Source organism: Elaeis guineensis, chromosome 6 (assembly GCF_000442705.2).
Source record: "Elaeis guineensis isolate ETL-2024a chromosome 6, EG11, whole genome shotgun sequence".
Lineage (NCBI taxonomy): Eukaryota > Viridiplantae > Streptophyta > Magnoliopsida > Arecales > Arecaceae > Elaeis > Elaeis guineensis.
This window is the reverse complement of record NC_025998.2, coordinates 16,455,740-16,476,385: the sequence shown is the minus strand read 5'-3', so window position 1 is coordinate 16,476,385 and position 20,646 is coordinate 16,455,740. Positions and strand designations below refer to the sequence as shown.

The following is a 20,646-nucleotide window of genomic DNA, read 5'->3' as shown; positions in this document are numbered from 1 at the left end:
AGACCCTTTCTCTTTCTTTTTTTTGTTTTTTAGTTTCGGGTGGGGGTGGAGGGGTTGGCCATGATTATCTATATGAAATCTTTGTATGGCATAGCAACAAAAACCAGTTGCCGGACGAGATGAACTCAGACCATTTGCAGATTTATGGAGCTCCTACATTTCTACAAAGTCACTTCCAAGAGGCACCTTTAATGCAGATCAGTGCTGATATTTAAAAATCTGAAATGAATTAGATCGGTGCAGCAAAATCTGCAAGGGAAACAAATATATGCTCCCAACATGATCATATTTACAATCTGGCAAGAACACTCAAGAATAAAGATCACGGTACAGGAAAAGACAAAAGAATAGAATTTAATTTCCTTCACTCATCACAAAAATTGATTTTTTACACCATCCCCTCTTCTTATGTATCTAAAGATATAATAAGCTTACTAAATAGGCTCCTCAAGTAACTACAACACCTCTAATGCTTTCTAGGAAAAAATTGAAAAAAGCAAAGCAACTAAGACACTTTCAAGCTTTCTAAAAAGAGAAGTTTGTATTTTTGCAAAAGCCAAAAAGCCATCCAAGTCAAATTAATAACCACAGTTGCAGTGGCTTAAAACCTTTTCTACACCAACCTAGATGTGAAATAGGACTCTGGATACCATTCCACACAAAAAAGAACTCAAAAACACACTAAAAGCTTTGTTCTACAATAGCATATGGAACAGGGGAAAAAAGGCCCAATCCACTCCATAAAAGTATACAGAATCCAATTTAAACCTAAACTAAATCAACTTTGTAAAAGTTCTTAAAAAATAAGCCCTTCTTTATGCAATTGGCTTTTGGTAATCACATAGACTCCTCCTGGTTCCTATACGAGAAAATTTTGATTGGGTATGTCTGGGGTAATCTAGATTCAAGCTCTCAATATTTGAGCTCGAACTTGACTCTTATCTAGCTAGTTTGGCCAAGCTTGGGTGGGATAGACCTAAAAAACTTGAAATTCATCATAATTTTCCACACTTAAATCCAAACCAAGTTCAGTTTTGATAGAATATAGGTCTAGCCAACACTAGAACACCTCCAATAAGATGAAGTAATGAGAATTTGCCCTCTATAGCACAGTCACTTCATGTCTAACAAACATGGAGCACATACAAGCAAGAATAAGAAAGAAGCTAGTTTTTCTAATTTCTTCTAAAAGGAGTCTTTTGCCCTGTACTTATTTGAGAAGCATTTTTACAGACATCATCACTACAAAATATATCAACAATTTTCTTTGCTTAAATCCATAAAAAGTTCTTCACATAAAAGAAAAAAACTCAAGCAGCAGAACTTGCAATGCTAGATGAACAAATATTAGACAAAGATGATGCCATACCACTGTGGAAAGAGAACCAGCAGCAGAACGAAATGCCCCACAGTTAATCATCACATTAACAATACACAGAAAGCTATGTTTAATAAGAGTATACAGCACTGCAGGTATAATTAAAGCACAACTTGTGTCAGGGAAACCGGATTTTGAGACAATTACACAAGGCTTACAATGCAACTTCAATTGGGCCACAAATTATTCAAGTATCCTGCTGGCTATGGTTGAGATGGAAGACAAAAAGACTCTGCCTAGAGTTCCCAGCCCTTTGACGGAGGTGACTTGGGAAGGACCAGCATCAAAGAAGTCACAATGGAGTGATGTGAGGAGAGAGGCAAGGGTGGTTGGGGTTTAAAAGAGGAGAGGGTATGTAGGGATGCAGGGTTCTGCTTCTCCTTGGTAAGCACAACCAGTGATGAAATATGTTGCACCGGGTCTGTAAGTCTATTTGCAGGACCACAAGTCTTTCTGCTTCCAATAAGAATTTAGGCATACGATTGACCCACATCCAATAATAGAGGCCAGTAGAATCTTGTGAACTCATCGAAGCTCTAGACAGAGGAACGTACATTGTAGCTTAATAGCTTTTTAGTGGAAGGTGGTGGCTTCCCTACATCTTAAAAGGGCAGACAACTCCTGCATCCTCTTCTCCACTCCCATCAACAAGAATTGCTGGATCCCATAAATAAGGTGGTAGATGGCTGAACAATGGACTTCCAAATATATTGCCCCCAGAGTATTATTCTGGGAATAAGGATGGACCCCTATCTAAATGCATAGTGTCTCTTATTTGGCAGGAGTTGATAAAAAGAGGCCTACTTTTTTTATGCAGAGAGTTAAGCTGGGAACTGAAGTCTGTAGGTTTAACTGCATGGTAGACCATTAAATAAAGTTCAGAGAACCTTCTAGATCTTAGGGTATTTTACCAATTGCAAGAGTCCAACCACTCAAAGCCTAAATTTGGTGAGATAATACATTTGGAACGAGACTGCAAGTGAGATGCCTCGAGTCATTACAACAGTTGCTTATCTATTGTTTCAACATCACGTTATGATATTCATATCATGAGGAAAATTTTGATTTGAAGTGCATCGGATTAAGTATTCCTACAACAAAACAAACATACAGTGGTCTAATTCATAAAGTAGGCAATAAATAACAAGCTTTGATATAGTGCAAGTTATTCAAACAGATGTTTATTTATAATTCCAGTAACGTACTAACATGTTATAAATAGTACTTCCCAAGAAAAAATTTTTAAGTTTGAAATTTATACTTGAATCAGATGAAATGTACCTACCACACAACAAGAATAAAGTGGACCAAGTTATAAAGTTGGGATTACAAGCTTGAGAATGGTTTAAGGCAAGAACCATACCTTCGACAGATCAGGGAACCCAGATAAGTCGAGTCCAAGTATACCATTAACTAAATCAGGTGACAGCATCCTCCCTAACCAGATAATAAAGCTTAATCCATCATCATAGACATATAGGGCTCTGGGATCTAAGCTTTGTGCACTCAAGGATAACTGTTTTGAGGATTTCTCAGAATCTTTTGGACCCTGTAAAAATAAAATTCATAATTAGTGATTAACCACCAGACTAATTTTAAAGAGATGGGATATATTCTGATGAAACAGTTCCCTTAGAAGAATTTCTGAAAGTTAAAACATGCATCAACTTAATGATATTAATATGACATTCATTTAAATTTAAAATTTCATTTAATAGAATCAGAAATATTATGAAAATTCCAAAATGTAATTTTCTTTAGAACTAAAAGAACTCAGCAGTCAGCACTCTAATATGTAATATCCAAGTAAATTTCCTGCCAGTATCTTCTTGAAAGTACCATAGATTGACTAAAACAAGAAATGATAATGGATGGGATAACACCTTTATGAGGTTCTCGTCTATCTTATATAAACCAGGATAGAGAAGTTTAAGCATCCTTCTTATAGGTAATATCATCATGTTGTAACCAGCCGCACAGCGTTCATCGAGAGGAGCATCAGCATATCCTCCACGAAGAGCTACAGACTTGCAAAGAGACAGTACGTATAATGGCAATAATTTTAAGGATTCTGGAAATATCAGCCTCCCACCCAACCGATGTTGCATGACGTATAGATTCCGATACTCTTTAAGGCTTTTCACAAGCTTTAACTGCATTAACTGGCGAGCATCTTCCAGCTTATGAGATTGTGTGTTTTCAATCGCTGTAGGTTTTCAGACCATTAATCAGTAGAAAAGTATAGTAAGATGTGATCATTCTTAGAGAATTCACAAAATGTTTAGCTTACCAAGCCTGCTCCACAAAGAGATAATGGCCCCAGCATCAGCCTGGCGGTACATTTCCCCAAGATCTGCTACTACAGCTGCAGCTGCTGTATGGACTCTAATTCGTCTTTCACCTGAAGAAGAGGTATATCTTGTGCTTGCTAAGGATGGACAATAAAATTTAATCTGGCATAAGAAGAAACTCAAGATACCTAGAGATGCCAATGTATTTCACACTTATTCTTCAAACATTTAACACAAATTGCACATAAAAGAAAATCTGGAAAAAAAGAAAAAAAAAACAGTTGCCAGATGAAATCATCATGAAGACACGAAAACAGGTCCTTAAAATCCAGCAAATGAAATTAAGTGCCAGGACATTAAATTCCAACTTGCCTACTGACTACTACACTAAACAAATTGAACAGAAAGGATGGAAGAAATAGTGACACAATAAAACCAAAAGAGCAGACCAACTAATGCCAAAATACAACCAAATAACCATAACGCGCCCACCCCAATCTAACTGTTTCAGCTAGACAAATATATAAGGATGATATTCAAAAACATCAAAAGTGTTGACTTGATTTCTCAAAAAGGTAAATGATAGTTACATGTACGACATAAAGTTCGTTGCAACACATAATTCTGTGTTGACCCTCTCCAGTGCATGCGACATGCAGCACATCACGAACAAGTTGAGAAGAGACAAAATGAACTGGTATGAAGGGCCATATCTAACAGCCTTTCACTTGCGACACACAGATTACAATGAAGAAGAATTCATGTACCACAATTATACGCAAGTATGGCATCATTATCCCCAACAAAAATCTCCTCAAACTGATGTATGAAGAAGAATTCATGTACCACAATTATATGCAAGTATGGCATCATTATCCCTAACAAAAATCTCCTCAAACTGACGGTCAATCATAGAAAAATTTCATAACAAGGACTCACTGTTATGGTGTAAATCTGATAAAGGAAAGCCAAAGATTTTTTTACAAAGTAGAGATGACAGATGAAGTAGCAATGGTCGTCCAAATGCTTCAAACACTTGCAAGAAGCCAGATGGAATAATGGATAACGGACTGGTTGGCACTTCATGATGCCAGCTATTATATTTGACATAGACTCCTTTACCAAGGAATATTCAAGAGAGAGTCAAACATAAAACTAAGAAAGCTGATTCACACGTGAGAACCTGTCTTATTGGTGAGGTAATAAAGCTCATTCAACAAGGGAGAAATTCTCCATTATTCTCTTAGAATTGAAGATTACAGAAAGAGGGAAAAAGATTTCAATAAGGTTGCAATAATCTCTTAGACATGTATCAAAAGGCAAAGAGCCACAACAGGACTGCATCTCAAGCTGCTGCCGTTGATGCTCATAGTTCATGCATAAGTTCACAAGTTTTTTCACAAAAACTATTGGTACACCATCTCATACCATCCCAACACTCAGTACGACATGCCGTCTCGTTCCATACCGCATACAAACACTATAATAGAATGGTACTAGTACAAGATCCGATACCGAGTCAGCAAATCTTGCTTCCACACACCATTCACAGAGGTACTTGTCTATTCTACTAACTTCCTGCCCTCTCGGTCTTGTGTGTTTTGGACATGTGAAGGGGGCATTAAGAAATTGTTTCATAATGATGAATATTCTCTCAAGTGTTTTTATTTACTCTAACACCTTTCACCTACTCCCCTTTCTTGCATCTGAAGTGTTGCTTCTGAGAGTCAACTTGTTCGTGAGCTGGTATTTCTAAGGGAAAAAAAAAGCAAGAACAGAATAGGACGATTATAAGGCCAAAAAAAAGACTCTACATGTAACTACAAAGAGAAAGGATACAACAAGGCAACTTGAAAGAATACAGTCTGAGTTGTCATCAAGGTGTCTTCCAAAGATAATTGCATCGCAAAGGCTTTATCACAATCCACAGCTGGAAGGGCTAATAAATCTGTTGACCTTAGCATAAAATGGCCATGATAAGTTGAAAAGCGCACACCTGAAGAACAAAAAAATTACATTAGCTATCAAATAACATTTTTAAATTTCCTTAGAATATCAAATAGCATTTTTAATTTCCTTAGAATATCAAATAGCATTTTTAATTTCCTTAGAATATCAAATAGCATTTTTCACAAGAAAATTTCAAGGGGTTTAGGAAAAAAGAAAACTACACTATTTGCTTACCTTTTCCACATCTAATGCGCATCACAGCTTCCCAGGCAGTTTCCCTGGTGAGGTCTCTAGCCAATTCATATCTAAGTTTCTCCTGGTGAGTGGCTGCCTGAAAAGATGGAAGATGATACACCTGGCCACCAGTATATTTGGCAAGAGATCCTGATATCCAATAGAATGAGAGATATACATGTCAAAAAAGGAATGCCGGTATTCTACCAGATGATTGCAAAAAGAGTTTTGCACCAATTATTACCTAAGGAAGCTATATCAGTGTACTTTTCACTGAAAGCATATATGTCCACTGAAATCTGATTCTTTGTAAATTCAGCAGCCATCTGCTTATAAAATGGATCTTCAGGCACCCTTAAAGTGTGTTCTTTATCTGTTCCATAAATACGAAGATCATCTCCACGTAGCCTTAGGCGCCCAACACCAAGAGAAGGTAATGTGCTTTGAAACACCAACAACTTTCCTCCAAGTCGACTCTGTCCAAAACAAAGTAGAGGAAGGGAGGTCAGATGCATAACATAATTTGGTATACACAAAATTATCGAATTCACTGAGAAGCACTGACATAAGCAAGAATAAGTCACCAGCAGATATCATCTTACCATAACCATGAATGCTGCTTTAAGAGCAGGGCCCAAGGCAGATTCTACATTTGCATTGTCCTGAAACATGCTAGGCAAGCTATCCAGTAATGCATCCACGACATGTCTAGAATCAGATAAATTGACAAGAAGATCATCAGGTAATGGTAAAAATATATCATCCAGATCTGCTACCACCAGCATTTGAGGCTGTGTCAAAGAAGACTGGAAGAACAAACATAGTTAATAGATAGCAAGGTTGCTCATCTTAAAACATCAACAAGAAAATAGGACAGAAGTAACAACCTGCAAAAGTGGAATTATAGGAGCAGAAAATTGCATAAGATCAACAGAGTAACTATTCAGCATTCAGATCATTGGAAGGTAATAATACATGCCTTTAAATTATGGAAATGCAATGTACTATCGAAAGTTAAGAAGCCAATCTGTGTCCTAGGGAAGCCAGGTAGCTCATCAAGACAGGACTTTATGGTCTGTGCCACAATCTGCATGAATATGTTGAAAATGATCATGAATCCCATGTTTCAGATGAAAGAAATGAAGTAAGATTACAAAAATTGATCACCAAGCCAATCTAACTGTCGGGGGAATGAAAGTAGACAGAGACAAAGACAAGCTTAACAGAGTCAAAAGTGGTTACCTCAAGCAAACCACACCGAACTGCAGATATTGACACATCAATAAGGAAAAAATATAGTGGTGGCATGGGTGGTCGCACCATATATTCAGTTGGAGCAACAAATTCCACACTTCCCTTAGAAAGCTCAGGTCTTTGATCCATATCACATCTTCTGCCACTAGCATCCAAAGCACAATAATACTCCCCAGGAACTAGATGAGAAAAACAGATCCATATTAGCATAAAACTTGGCACAAAAATTTTGAAAATAAGGGCAAAATGACATAAACCAGAAGCCATGTTATCAAATCTTATCCACAAAGCTTGTAAAAAAGTATTTCATAGTATAATTTTAGGGAAAATTACAGCGACACCCCTTAAACTTTAACTCATTTACACTTAGATCCTAAAAGAAAAAAGTTTCAGACGGACCCCAAAATTTTAAAAAAGTTGCAAAGAACCCAACCATCTATCTCCATCCTAACAACATTAACAGAAAAGATGAAATGACTAAAATACCCTCAATTCGCACAATATATATATATATATATATATATATATATATATATAAATAATATATATATATATATATTAAAATGGAGACCTCTGCATTGGTATGTCTCCGTTTGATGCATGGGTTTGAGAAAAAGAAGAGGGAGCCATCTGGCAGCGAAGGAGAGCAGGGAGATCGAAGGGGTTTCTTATCAGAGATCTATGGCCAAGGAGAGCACAGATGATGGGCAGCTCGAGTAGTGGATGGCGAAGGCCTTGGCTATTAGGAGCACGTCAGAGACGGCGCCGTCTATAACAACGGAGGAGGTAGAGGGTTTCGAAGGGCTATCATTCGAGGATCCATGGCGATGGGGAAGGAGAGCAGATCGAGGTCGGACAGAACTGGAGAGGAGGCGAGGGAGCTTCCAGAGGGGCCTGTAGTCGGTGAAGACAAGGTCCTGGCCACCGTAGGAAACGTGGTAAGCGATGGTGTTGAGGGGGCGGGGGAAGATCGACGGTCTGGATGAAGGCACGGACGACAGCGGGGGACGACGTGACAACAAAGCCCAGGGTGCCAATTTTGAGATACACGATGGGGCCATAATGCTTTGGCGAGGGTGGCGAGGGCCGCATGGGGGAGGGGGTCAAAGAGGGGTAGTGCACCAAGAAGCGGTCCCAGGGTCAGTGGGAGATGCGGTGAGATGTGGAGGCAGTGGCAAAAGTGAAAGATGAGGAAAGGGAGGAGAGTGGGGAGAAGGGAGATGCAGAGGGTGTCAATCTGGTCGGAGACTTTCACGATGCCTAGCTCGATGGCAAAGGCAGAGCCAATGCGCATCTCAAGGCCCTTGAGGCAGAGCGAGGCGGTGGTCTCGAGGATGGAGGCACTGCTAGTGACGAAGGCCTTGACAACAAAGGACAAGGCCATGGGGGCAAGATCTCTGCAGGGTGAAGCAGTTGGCGACATGGTTGCCAAGGTTGCTGATGGTCGCGAGATCGGATCTCAAAAGGGCCCAGCAACGCCTCAACCCCTCCAACCTTTGCGACTTGGTTAGGAGATGGCGGTCCTCGAAATCTACACGAAGCCTCATCAGCTCTGCCATGGTGAGAGGGGGAAAAAGAAAGGGATGGAATGAGGACACGGCGGTGGCGAAGTCCTTTTGTTGGCAAGCGCAATGGCCTCGAATTGCTGCTAAACGTGCAGGGGTTATAGCATTCTATGGGGTTTAGTGCAAGCCTCGGACAGAATGCCAATTTTTGAGTCCTCTCAAGAATAAATTTCAATGGATCAGTTGGGTTTTGGAAGATAGAGTATGGTGGCACAACCCATCAGTTTATATTTGTCTTCTTTGAAAAAAAGAAAAGTCTTGACTTTTGGGATGGTTTGCCGAATTAAATTCTACAAATTGATTTTTAGAAATAAAATATCTATTAAATAAATTAACTTAAACAAAAGAAACTACTCAGAATTATCTATTAACAAGACTAACTTCACGATGATATTAAATACAGAACAGCATCTAAGTTTTCCCAGGAGCGCACATGAACATTGATGTATTATTAATTTTCCACTAGTAAACCCGATCATTAGAGTTACATAACTTTTCAATCCTATTTCAGAAAGAAAAATGATGGAAGAAGAATAAGTTCGATCGGGGCTTATTTCCTCCTCGATATATCAAGTTTGAGAGGGACCTGGATGCAAATAGAACTTTTAAACTTTGATTTGAGTAAATAATCTCATTAATCTTTCTTTCTATCATTCTTGGTCCATGGACTATGGATTCTGGCTGGATTTTCTTGGAAAATTTAGCCTCTAAAATTCTCATATTTTATTAGGAATTGGCTCACTCAGATCTGTTGGCTTTCCATAGTGATTTCTGAGCATATAATTGTTTAAAGTTTTCATTTGATTTTTGAGCATATATATGAAAACGGAGGCTTCTACGTTGGCACAGACATGAAACAAAAAACCTTTGAATGCCTCACTAATCTTTCGCTCTATTATTCTTGGTCTATAAACTTTTAATTTCGATCGGCAATCATCGGATTTTCTTGAAAAACTTGGTCTTGAGATTTTCCTATTTATCATGATTTTATTGATCTTTTCTAGCACCGTCCTTCTCGCCGATCACTGAATCGAAGACCCTTGGTTGCACTGCGTGGTCTGCTCCTTTGGCCATGGGTGCCACCGGTTGGGGGGACCTTTCTCTATTTCAAGGGGCGATGGATCCTCCATTTCGTAAAAGAAGAAGGAAGAAGGAAGAACATAAAAGAAAGAAAAAAAGAAAAAGAAGGGAAAAAAAAAGAGGATCGTGGGTTTTACTGTTGAGACTCTTTGGTTTTTTTATTCTTTTTGACGGCTCATTGAGAATTGGTAGTTAAACAAGGAATCCAAGAGTAATGATTGAGACCCACTAGCTGAAAAATGAAAGATAGTTATCTTACGTGATAATAATATATGATGAGATTAATTATAAATCATTTTTTTTGGATCGTATTAATTAATTATAAACTTTCAATTGCCTTTCATATTCAAAAAATTGACACAGATTATCACAAAATTTATCTAATAATTTATAATCCACGCTATGTACAAAATATTTTTTTTATTATTTTAATTATTTTTGAAATATATATAAAATAGATAAAAAATTAAATTTTTTTTTTAAAAAAAATTGCATCCCATGCATTGCACAGGATTATAAGCTAGTCTCAACTAATTTTTAACAAGTTGATCAAAATAAGTGGCTTGACCAATTTGTTAAAAAGTCCATATCAAGTCCCCAGACCATATACACATCACAATCTTGCACCATGCTCTGTATTCCATGCCCCACAACCCATCCAGGTTTAACCAAAGACAAGTAACAAGATAGAAGTGGGATGGCTTACATGGAAGAAGTGGAGTGTGAGGAGGATTTCGAGAACCTGCCTCGCTCAACTTGAAGCCATGACTACGGATTGAAGTGGCATGGAGCTGTGTCGCTCCCTTTTTATTTAAAAAAAAAAAAAAGATATCAAAGACTTGCATAAAACACCTTATAATCGCTCATCAAAATACATCCACATCCACCTTCGGACTCCTTGGCGAATTGCAAGAATCAGTAAGAAAGAGGTTCCTCATGGTACATACATACCACACAGCCGCACTTGAAGAACCCAATAAACAAGTCAAAATGGGCTAGAATATTATTTTGTAAGCCAAGCGAGAAAAGGAAGACATAAACATTAAACTGTCAAATGAAAGAATTGTATAGAGGAGCTTAATTTAATGGACCCCCTTCTTGATTTGTCTTGAAGTCATTGAATGAGAAATCCACTCAGAGAAGAAAAAGAGGAAAGTTGAAGATGGATGGAAAACAGGGGTAGTGTAATTCTAAAGGAAGAGGAAAGGAATAGATGGGATAAACATTAAACTGTCAAATGAAAGAATTGTATAGAGGAGCTTAATTTAATGGACCCCCTTCTTGATTTGTCTTGAAGTCATTGAATGAGAAATCCACTCAGAGAAGAAAAAGAGGAAAGTTGAAGATGGATGGAAAACAGGGGTAGTGTAATTCTAAAGGAAGAGGAAAGGAATAGATGGGATACGATAAGGCCAAAGTTGAAGTTGACAATGGTGGTGGCAATGGATATGGCAGCTAGCTTGACTCACCGAGGTGGCCAATAAAGGCTTGGGTGATGACGTTCATGCTAAAAATGGCCGACGCAATAATTCCCCACAGCTTCTTCAAGTCCTCCCATGTCCTCCTCGCCAATCCCACCCCCATCCAACTCTTCTCCTAAGAGAGCAACCCTCAACTCTCCTTTCTCCATATCACTTCTCCATTTGTCCTTGATCTCTTCTTATTTTCCTTCCTCTATTATAGCTATATTTGATAGCACACAGAAAGACAGAGACACAAACACACACACAGAGAAAGCAAACACGAGAGGAGAGCCCCGCCAAGCTTATTGATTTTTGTGGCACCAGAGGACACACTCACAAACTCCCAGAGGCCACATCTGAGATCAAGGATTGTAAAGCGCACGAGAGATAGATCGAGGGAGGAATTGAAGCCAAAAAAATTCATTGGCTCCAAGTTCCTCTCTCGCTTCAATTTATCTTTTTTTCTACCCTCCACCCTATCTTCTTTTTCTTCCTCCGCTCTATCATCCTCCCTCCCCCTTCTTTACTCTGTCGTCTCCTTCACTGTATCTAATGGGGCACAAAAACCTAATAAAAAAGAAAGCAAGATGAAAGAAGATAGTCACTTAAGAGTCACATGACTCTCCTTTCCTTCCACTCTTTTTCACGCCAAAACCAAAGAACTTCTAGAAAGGGCACTTATGGTATTTTATAAAATTTAACCTCTTAAGTGACCCTCATGTCATAACGTTATCTAATGGAGACAGACAGCTAGACCTCTTTGCAATTCTTTTAAAGTTTTCGGATCCATTTGAAACTTTTTTCTTTTAGGGTCCAAGTATAAATGGGTCGAAGTTCAAGGGGTGTCACTGTAATTTTCCCTATAATTTTATTAGCACAAATGAATGGTTCGCTAAATAATGCTTTTAGTAGAATACCTATCAAGATAGATAAGGAAATCAATAAACTCAACACTCAGGTTTGCAAGAATGTTTTATTGAATGATAAAAACATACACTAACATTTATATAACAAGAGATGCATAATTAGTGAAAATGCTCCCTACACAAAAAAACCATGACCATTGCTTAGATGGACAGATCATATACAGGATTACATTTAGTTGAGCTGTGTGTGTGCGCACCTAAATTAACTATTAGCTGCATTTCATTTTTCACAAGAGGACCTATTGCCTAATACCTAAATATTAATTTGCTTTACTGCCTAATACCTAGGGCAGTGAAACAGCTGAGCTGTTAGCAGCTCGTATTTGGCTTGATACAAACCAAGCTTGAGCTAAAATTTTGAGCTCCAAATATAAACAAACTGAACATATCTATGACTGCTCTGCTCACATTCAGCTCAATTAAGCTTGATATATTTTTATATGAAAAAACATTCATTTAAAATATAAATATACTATACATTTATTATTTGCTTGTGGTGTTATTTTATAACTTTCAGATCACATTTTGCAACAACATGACTATAAATATTTTTTTTATTTTAATCAACTTAACTAATGGCAGGAGGCCTCTTCCCACCTCTGTTCACCATTCCCTCACCATTATGCTCTCTGTAATCAATAGTTTATCACCAAGCCTAATAAACCAGAGCTCGATGCAGCTCAAACATATATGAACTGAGCTTGAGTAGGGCGCAGCCAACTCATGACAAGCTTGAGCCAAGCTCAAGATGGCCTAAGCTTGCTCAGGATCAGCTCTTTTGCACCCATACTCTTATCTTCACAATTTCATTAATTTATAAGGAAGATTGCTTGGTCATACAACGTCCATCACTATGGGATACTCAAGCTCTAGAAGATAATAAATATACTGGACCATTATCACTAAGTTCATGCCAAGAAATGCCCACTATTGTTTGCTTTTCCACTAACAAGTCATTACCAGGACAAGTCAAAGAAGTTTGGGATTGATTCAAATCACAGAAGAGGATGCATCTTACCCATTGGATCCAACACCCCTCCTTTTTCCTTTCTGGTGGAAATAAGCATCAATCATGTCCTGTTCTAACAAGACATTCCCACGTAATTTTCAAGTTCAAGACTCTTAAGGATCAGTCCTCAAAAACCAAAGCACATTTTTGCCTCTCCCGTAACCCCCGCCCCCCTCCCCCCCAAACCCCCACACCTGCAAAAAAATAAAAATAAAAATAAAAAATAAAAAAACACATGAAGCAATTCAAACCAATTAGACATCTTGCTAGTTTGTAACTTGTGTGTTTCAATCCATCAACTAAAATTCCACCCATTGGTGTGCATAGTATTACATTGAGATAGAGTGTATTATCATCATCATATGGCTATTTCGAACTTAGAATATTAAATTCAATGTTCACATAGCATCTAGGTCAACCGAAGTTGGGATCTACCATTTTATTTTTCCATGGTCCTTGCACTCTACTCTCTATGCTCATAATCACACCTTTTCAGGACAATGCATTTCATATCTTGTTGATGTTGGAATCCTTTGGAGTTGTGTGTGTTGTTTGAGGCTTCTTCAGCCCATCCATATATTCTTCTAGATTTTAAACTGCTCACGCTTCTTCTTACATATAATTATACTCAGCCTCCAATGGCTTAGATCTAATGCCACGTCTTCTGCAATATCAATAGGACAATCTCAAAGTTTCTATACAATTCAAGGTGACATCTGGTTAGAGATGATCTGCTACTAGATTATGACGTTAACAAAGCCTTCTATATTCTAAACCTTTGAAGAAAGTTGTTAATTTATGGTGTTGAACCAAACCCACAATTATGATTTGGTTGCCTGGATCCCATCAATTGTACCATTTTAAACTGCCATCAAATATCACTTACAATGCCATCCATCAAATCTCATCCTTCCACAATCATCACTTCTCTTGAACCCAAATTCCAATTGTCTCACCAGACATGATCCACTTGCCAAGCATCATATGCAATCCACACATATTATATGCATAACAGTGATGGCAAGATAAGCAGTAATCTTAAGTCTACCACTTGGCAAGACCACCATAGTATAGCACTTGCAAACTTGTCCTATGTGGTAGACTTGTAAACACTTAAAAGGATCGTCAGCATCTGGACTGGTTCTTGCAATACCTTGCCCTGAATTGGAGCTTATTAGGAGTAATTTTTTCACAAAGATTCCTTATCGTTTCCCAACTCCACCACCACTGAGATATCCATTAGCCAAATTCAGAACACCATAGACTAGAAAGTTGTCATATGATTTATCAATAGTTGCACCTGATGGTATTCATTACAACAAAAGAGACCATCCTAATTTACTCCTAATTTGTCAAAATGGTCCACTCCTTATGAATTTGCAGTCTTAACCATTACTATAAACTTCACCAAGCAAGCAAAAAATATTATCGAAAGGAAGGTGAGATAATATCAAAACTAATCAATTACGTAGGGAAAAAAAGCCTTATCAATCAGCAACTGTGACATCTATATCACTACAGTAGAATTAAGAAAAACAATTGCATGACTCAGAGCCCAACATCTTGGTAATCAGAGTAATATAATCATATTTATTTATTAAAAAAAAAACTCAGCTTGGTAATTACCATCATTGAGCAAGGAACAAAGGTTGCAACGCCACTTCCTTCCTGCATCCGTGAAAGCCACATATGGATTCACATATGTGCGACATCTCCTACACCGAATAACACCAGCTGGTCCAAAATTGACAATTGGTACTTCCTCCTGAAAACCAGAATTGTTAACCAGTAGTTCACAGGAATATAAGAGCAGCACTGTCATGAGAAAAAGTAATTATAAAGTTACCCCATCAGGAACTTCTGCTAGAGGATGAACCACTGCACCAAGAGGCAAATGCCACCTAGCAAGCAATGACTGAGAATTTGGTACTGCATGAGTTGTCAGTCTGAAAAATCTTGGGTGACAATTTAAAGGATATGTCTCTTGCATTTTAATAGGTTCTTCATCAGCATTTAGTGGTCTTGGCAGTGATTTGGCATCAACTCCATGATCAAGTGACCCTGGAGCAGACCCGACAGACAATGACTGGAACTCTTCAACCAGACCTTGAAGGTTACCTCCCATAGGAGGTCCTGTGTTAGGGTATTGCATTTGCTCCCTTGAATTATAACCCAAAGGACCTCCTAAAGGTGGTGGTGGCGGTACAACACCTCCTTGGTGAACATGATAAGGAGAAGCATGAACTGGAGGAACATGGGAAGCCGGAAAAGCCTGCTGCGATGGTGGCTGTGAAACTGATCTTGGAGCAAGGAACTGTGTCTCTGCAGGAGAGGGCGGCATGTTACCTCTGGGGAGCACATTGGAGTATCCATGCAAAGATGACTGAGGTGGTCTAGGTGCAGAGAATGGTGATTCATACAGTGGTGGGGGCATATTTCTAGATGACAATTGGGCTGCAGTTTGAGGTGGAGGACCCATCGGCACTGAGGGAATCTGGGCCTGAGGATGAAGAGACCCCACAGGAGGTGTAACTGGCAGACCCACAGGAGGAGGGACCCGCAAGGGAGTTCCAGGTTGAGCAGGAGAAAACCTAGGAGCTTGTGTTTGCTGATATGTAGTTGCATCCTGTCGAGGGTAAGATGTTGGAGCGGGGGGACTGGATGGACCATTATACCTAATTGGTGGTGGTGGTGGTGGTGGTGACCTATAATTGGACATCTGCATGCCAGTAATGGGTCCTGAGGATAAAAATGGTGATGCGGTTTGCGGAACACCTGATGTTCCCAAGCCAACAACAGGACCCGAAGATATGAAAGGTGTTGAAGGCTGTGGAGCTGCTTGAGAGGGCGATAGAGGTCTTCCAGGAACATTTGCTGGCCTGTCATTCCCCATGGGCTGCATATTTTCTTGATAGTATTCAGCTTATTGCAGGACTGACCTGCTACAACACAACATGAGCATTTAAAGCTTAACAGATGTAAAGTCTCATTAACATAAAATAACTGAATGCACGGTATGCAATATTTTTCACATTATATTAATAGATTAACCATCTTATCTGAAATGAACACATAATGAATAAAATGAAGAATACATCAAATCAATTTCAGGGTGTGACCCTGTGGATTTACATTTCCACCAATCATCACCCCCCAGGTAATTAATAGATGCATCCAATGGTAAAACTACAAGTTATGATTGTGCCATACTTTTAACATCATAAATAACATGCTCGACTCATCAGGAAAGAAAGGTCATGATTTCATACAATTGTTCTTCAATCCCTCATAGTAAGCCTGTTAAATTAGTCTGTGATAAAATGCGACATGAGATTCTCACAGCAGATTGAGCATCCAATCTCAACTCTTTGATGAGTGCTCAGTAAAGGGCCCCTAATAAAATCCATATACCATGTCAGGGACCACAATTGCCAAAAATACCTTTAGTGCATACTGCTTTACCAACCACAGATCCACAGACAAGCTAAAATAGTTTGAAAGATTCAGAAACAATCAGTAGCATAATATCCACTCAAATCTCCTCTTCATATTAAAAGCAATTAATGTGACTATCCAAATTATTTGCAGTTATTTTAAATGCTTTAGCAGAAAATGACTTTTCATCTCTAAGATGGACAAAGACATGTCAGACAGGAAAGCAGCTAACTATCCCCATTAAAGGCTGACCTTCCAGCCGAACTCTTACAGTAAATTCTTTTGGTAACCTGGGCTCTTCCAGCATTGGAGAGGCTACAAAGGATCAAAGTGACAGGGTCCTCTTGGTCTGTGAAAGGCATCAGAGCAGGGATTGTGCTTCCTCTCAAAACACTAACAGATACACATTTAATTAGAAGCCCATATAGTCCATAGTAGGATTAAGGAAATTAGGTCAATTTGGATTTTTGTTGCATCTGATATAACATTAAAAATTATCACAAATATATAGGGTATACTTAAAGTATTCTTAAAGAAAGTTTTGGCATATATTGGTGGTATGTGGAAGCAGAAAAATAATATCTTTATGCTGGCATATTATTACTTTTATTCACCTCTTAGTGTCTTATTTCTATATTTTCGCCCAAACAAAATCTACTATTTTTCAATATTTTTTAAAAATTTATGGCTATGTTTCTCAACCTTATATATATATATATATATATATATATATATATATTATTTATTTATTTATTTTTTTTTTTTTTTTTTTTTTTTTTATTTATTTATTTATTTATTTATAACCAATTAATCATCTTCCAAATCTCATTCCAATAACTTGTTTTAATTGCATTGGAATCCTACAGATCTGAAGTATATTCAATATGCCTTTATATGTCTTGACCAACTAATGCTGTTTTCTGTAAATAAAACAGCTTCTTTAAAAGACATCTCCTGCTCTGATCTCCATCATCAATTCAACTTCAGAGAACAACTCCACATTAGCTCATCACTCCTAAGATTCAGATCAACAAATCAAATTCCAATTCTCATGTACATCATCAGAACATTAGGAGAGATTACAGAAACGCAAGACAAGTTTTTTGACTCACCTGATGAGATCCATTTAATCAAAATTTCTGTATGTTGAGAGGCACTATGGGCTGCTCGAGCCAAGATTTCCTACGATGATTTAAATTGCAGGTATACCTTAGCATATTATATAATTGATTTTTCAATATTCAGACTATTGTCATTAATATTATTATATGCTTAATTGTGAATTTTAATTATGTCACTGCTTCTTGAGAAACAAGGATTCACAAAGCCAACCACAAATATTTGGGAAAAGATTTGATGGTTGTAGATATCCTAGTGATATGTGAGAATATCAACTAGTTTATTCATGGAACTCGCGCTTGCCTAACATCTTCACCGTATATAATGCAATCCTAACATGGATAGACAACTGCTCTCTCTTCTTTATCAAACACACTTCCAATTCTCCCTAGATAACATTTTGAAAGCAAAAGAGACCAAAGAATACATTGACATCAGGCAAATCTTTATGGATCAATGGGCATAACACAAGATGTTCTCATGTCGAAACACCAAACTCCAGAAAAATGACTATTTTATGAGGTTACAAGAAATCCATCATATAATCCCTTTTAGATCAGCTGCACTTGTCACATAATGCCAAGCATTGTTTCAGATAATCAGGAAACTAGAAATTTTAACTTTTTAAAAAATAGTCTTTGTTTCAAATACCAAAGGCAAACCTTATGTAGTAAAAATTATCTTCAAGTGCAAATACATTAAATTTAAAATTTAAAAAAAAAGGACTGGCTTAGCAAACATTTGATAATACAGAAAATATAAAATAAGTTAAGGAAAAAAACTCACCTTGACATCATACGGACAAAAATACAAGAAAGCCAGTTTACTTTCCTTATGTGATATCCACAGCAACAGATGATAGCCTTGACATCATAAGTAAACGAACAAAATACATAAGGATTGTAATCATACCAAAGGAAAATCAAGAAAATAATATGACAGCACACAAACCCCAAAAAAGTGAAATGATGCTCAAAATATTATCATAAACATCAAACAGCAAAATATCTAGTCACAACATATTGAAATTTGCGCAGGAATCAAACCCTCAACTTAGCATACAGGAGCAGTAATTCAAACACTAAAGTTCAGAATCTAGGGTGACGAAACCCAACAGGACAGATTTCTCTGACAACAAGGAAAGGAGGCAAGTACCTGCATGAAGAACTCCCGATATATGTCAAAATCCCAACAAAGTTTGGAAAAGGCAGTGCAACTCAGAATTATAAATTCACCTAGACATACTGGCCAACATCCAAGAAACCTAGATCAGGCAGTTCTAAAGCAGGTCAAATAACGGGTGAAGAAGAAACATGCATGAACGAGGAGGAGGCAGTGGGCAGGGCCACAAATTGAAATTTTAAACTGGACCCTTTACCACATGAAGTAAATGGCATTTGTGCTTCCGCATGGTCAGAGGGTCATTTGGCTTGCATCAGTCTGTACATCCTAACACTGATTTAAAAGGCTTAACTGGAAGGGGCATACCTCTCTTGCCAGTTCAGATTTAAGAAGCACAGTTCAAGCAGCAATGTTATAGATTATACATCGAGTTTAGCATGCCAAACTAGCAATCACACATCATGCCATAATAAATAGCAATACTATATATGCTAAGCAGCAGTATATAAAGAGGCCAGCATTAGTAGACATCAAAGCAAAGCATGAATACTCCATAACCGAGAAAATAAAGAGATCATAGAATAAGCAAAATACAAAAACATGGCATAAATTGAAGCAGCATAGTTAAATCTAAGAGTGAATTACTACATCAATGAAAAGACCAGAATTTCACATAATTAACAATCAGAGCACAACATTAATAATCACACCATATAGAAAAGATCATAATATAAGAATAAGCAAAAGAGTTTGATCCAGGCACAAAAATTCATAGTAAGAAACAAGTAAAGTAAACATCAAAGCAAGCAAGTATTTGGGAAAAAAATAACAAAAAAAAAATCTAACAAAAAAATTACAGATCCAAACACATAGATCCACAGGGGTAGTAGGTTAGGGCTTGGAGGAGAATTCGGTAAGCCCGGGCATGAAGCAGAGATGGGCGATCGGCAACTGGGGTTAAGGCTAGGGCTTGAAAGGGATGTCGGAGATCTGCACTTGGATTACGATTGGCGCCCGACGGAGAGGTAAGCGATCGCCCGGGCATCCAACAAAATGGCGATCTTCCATTTACGGTTAGGATTAGGTTTTCAGGAGCGAAGATGGAAAAAAGGGATGAAGGGAACGAAATAAAGACACAAGAAAAAGGAAAAGGAATCTGGAAACAGCAGAATTGGAGAATCACCAGAGAGGAGAGCGGGCCGGCGGAGATACGATGGGCGGCGATGTCGTTGTCGATGGATGGAAGGCGGTGGGCCGGCGAAGGTCGGAGCACCGGTGATCAGCGGCGCTCGCCGGCCGGGGGATCGGAGGGCGAGAACTGGGGGGGGGGGGGGGGGGGGGGGGGGTGCTGTGGAGAGGAAGGGAAGGTGGGGAGACTGAGTTGGGTTCAGGGAGCTCGACGAAGCAAGGCGACCGTCTCGAAGCGTTTCTAAAACTAGTCCAATGTCTTCAAGACATTGTTCGGCCCAGTCCATCTACAACGAACTCCACGTGAAAATGGATCGTTCGCATGGATAGAAATTTAAATATCCAACTGATATCAATAATTATATCTATCTTCATTAAAAAAAATAAATATAAATATAAATAAATAACTATCCATTTCATTTTTAATATTTATTTATAATTTTATTTAATTTATATTGTACTCATAAATTTTAAAAAAAATAAATTTCATATTTCTACTTACTAATATTTTTGGTTCCACGACTGTAAATTTTAACCATTCGATTTATATTCATATTTATATTTATATTTTTTATATCTGATTTATATTTTTATTTATTTAAAATAAATATGGATATAAATTTTTACATATA

General features: G+C 38.0%; 1 protein-coding gene across 3 annotated transcripts in view; it reads right to left on the bottom strand.

Moving 5' to 3' along the window:
- LOC105047091 (protein transport protein SEC24 A) overlaps nucleotides 1-20,150 on the bottom strand; it is a 20,749-nt gene extending 599 nt beyond the window's left edge. Inside the window, exons 1-13 of one of the 3 annotated variants that reach the window (XM_010925890.3) lie at nucleotides 20,010-20,150; nucleotides 18,491-18,567; nucleotides 14,997-16,089; nucleotides 14,777-14,915; nucleotides 7,096-7,286; nucleotides 6,833-6,940; nucleotides 6,456-6,659; nucleotides 6,098-6,329; nucleotides 5,854-6,003; nucleotides 5,509-5,665; nucleotides 3,669-3,796; nucleotides 3,262-3,584; nucleotides 2,742-2,927 (exon numbers count right to left, since the gene is read on the bottom strand). In XM_010925890.3, coding sequence (XP_010924192.2) covers nucleotides 2,742-2,927; nucleotides 3,262-3,584; nucleotides 3,669-3,796; nucleotides 5,509-5,665; nucleotides 5,854-6,003; nucleotides 6,098-6,329; nucleotides 6,456-6,659; nucleotides 6,833-6,940; nucleotides 7,096-7,286; nucleotides 14,777-14,915; nucleotides 14,997-16,052 — 2,874 coding nt within the window. In that variant the 5' untranslated portion in view covers nucleotides 16,053-16,089; nucleotides 18,491-18,567; nucleotides 20,010-20,150. Of the gene's footprint in view, nucleotides 1-2,741; nucleotides 2,928-3,261; nucleotides 3,585-3,668; nucleotides 3,797-5,508; nucleotides 5,666-5,853; nucleotides 6,004-6,097; nucleotides 6,330-6,455; nucleotides 6,660-6,832; nucleotides 6,941-7,095; nucleotides 7,287-14,776; nucleotides 14,916-14,996; nucleotides 16,093-18,490; nucleotides 18,568-20,009 lie in introns of all 3 variants that reach the window. The other 2 variants (XM_010925891.3, XM_029265160.2) reach the window with 2 other exon arrangements.
- Between the last annotated feature and the right edge of the window lie 496 nt (nucleotides 20,151-20,646).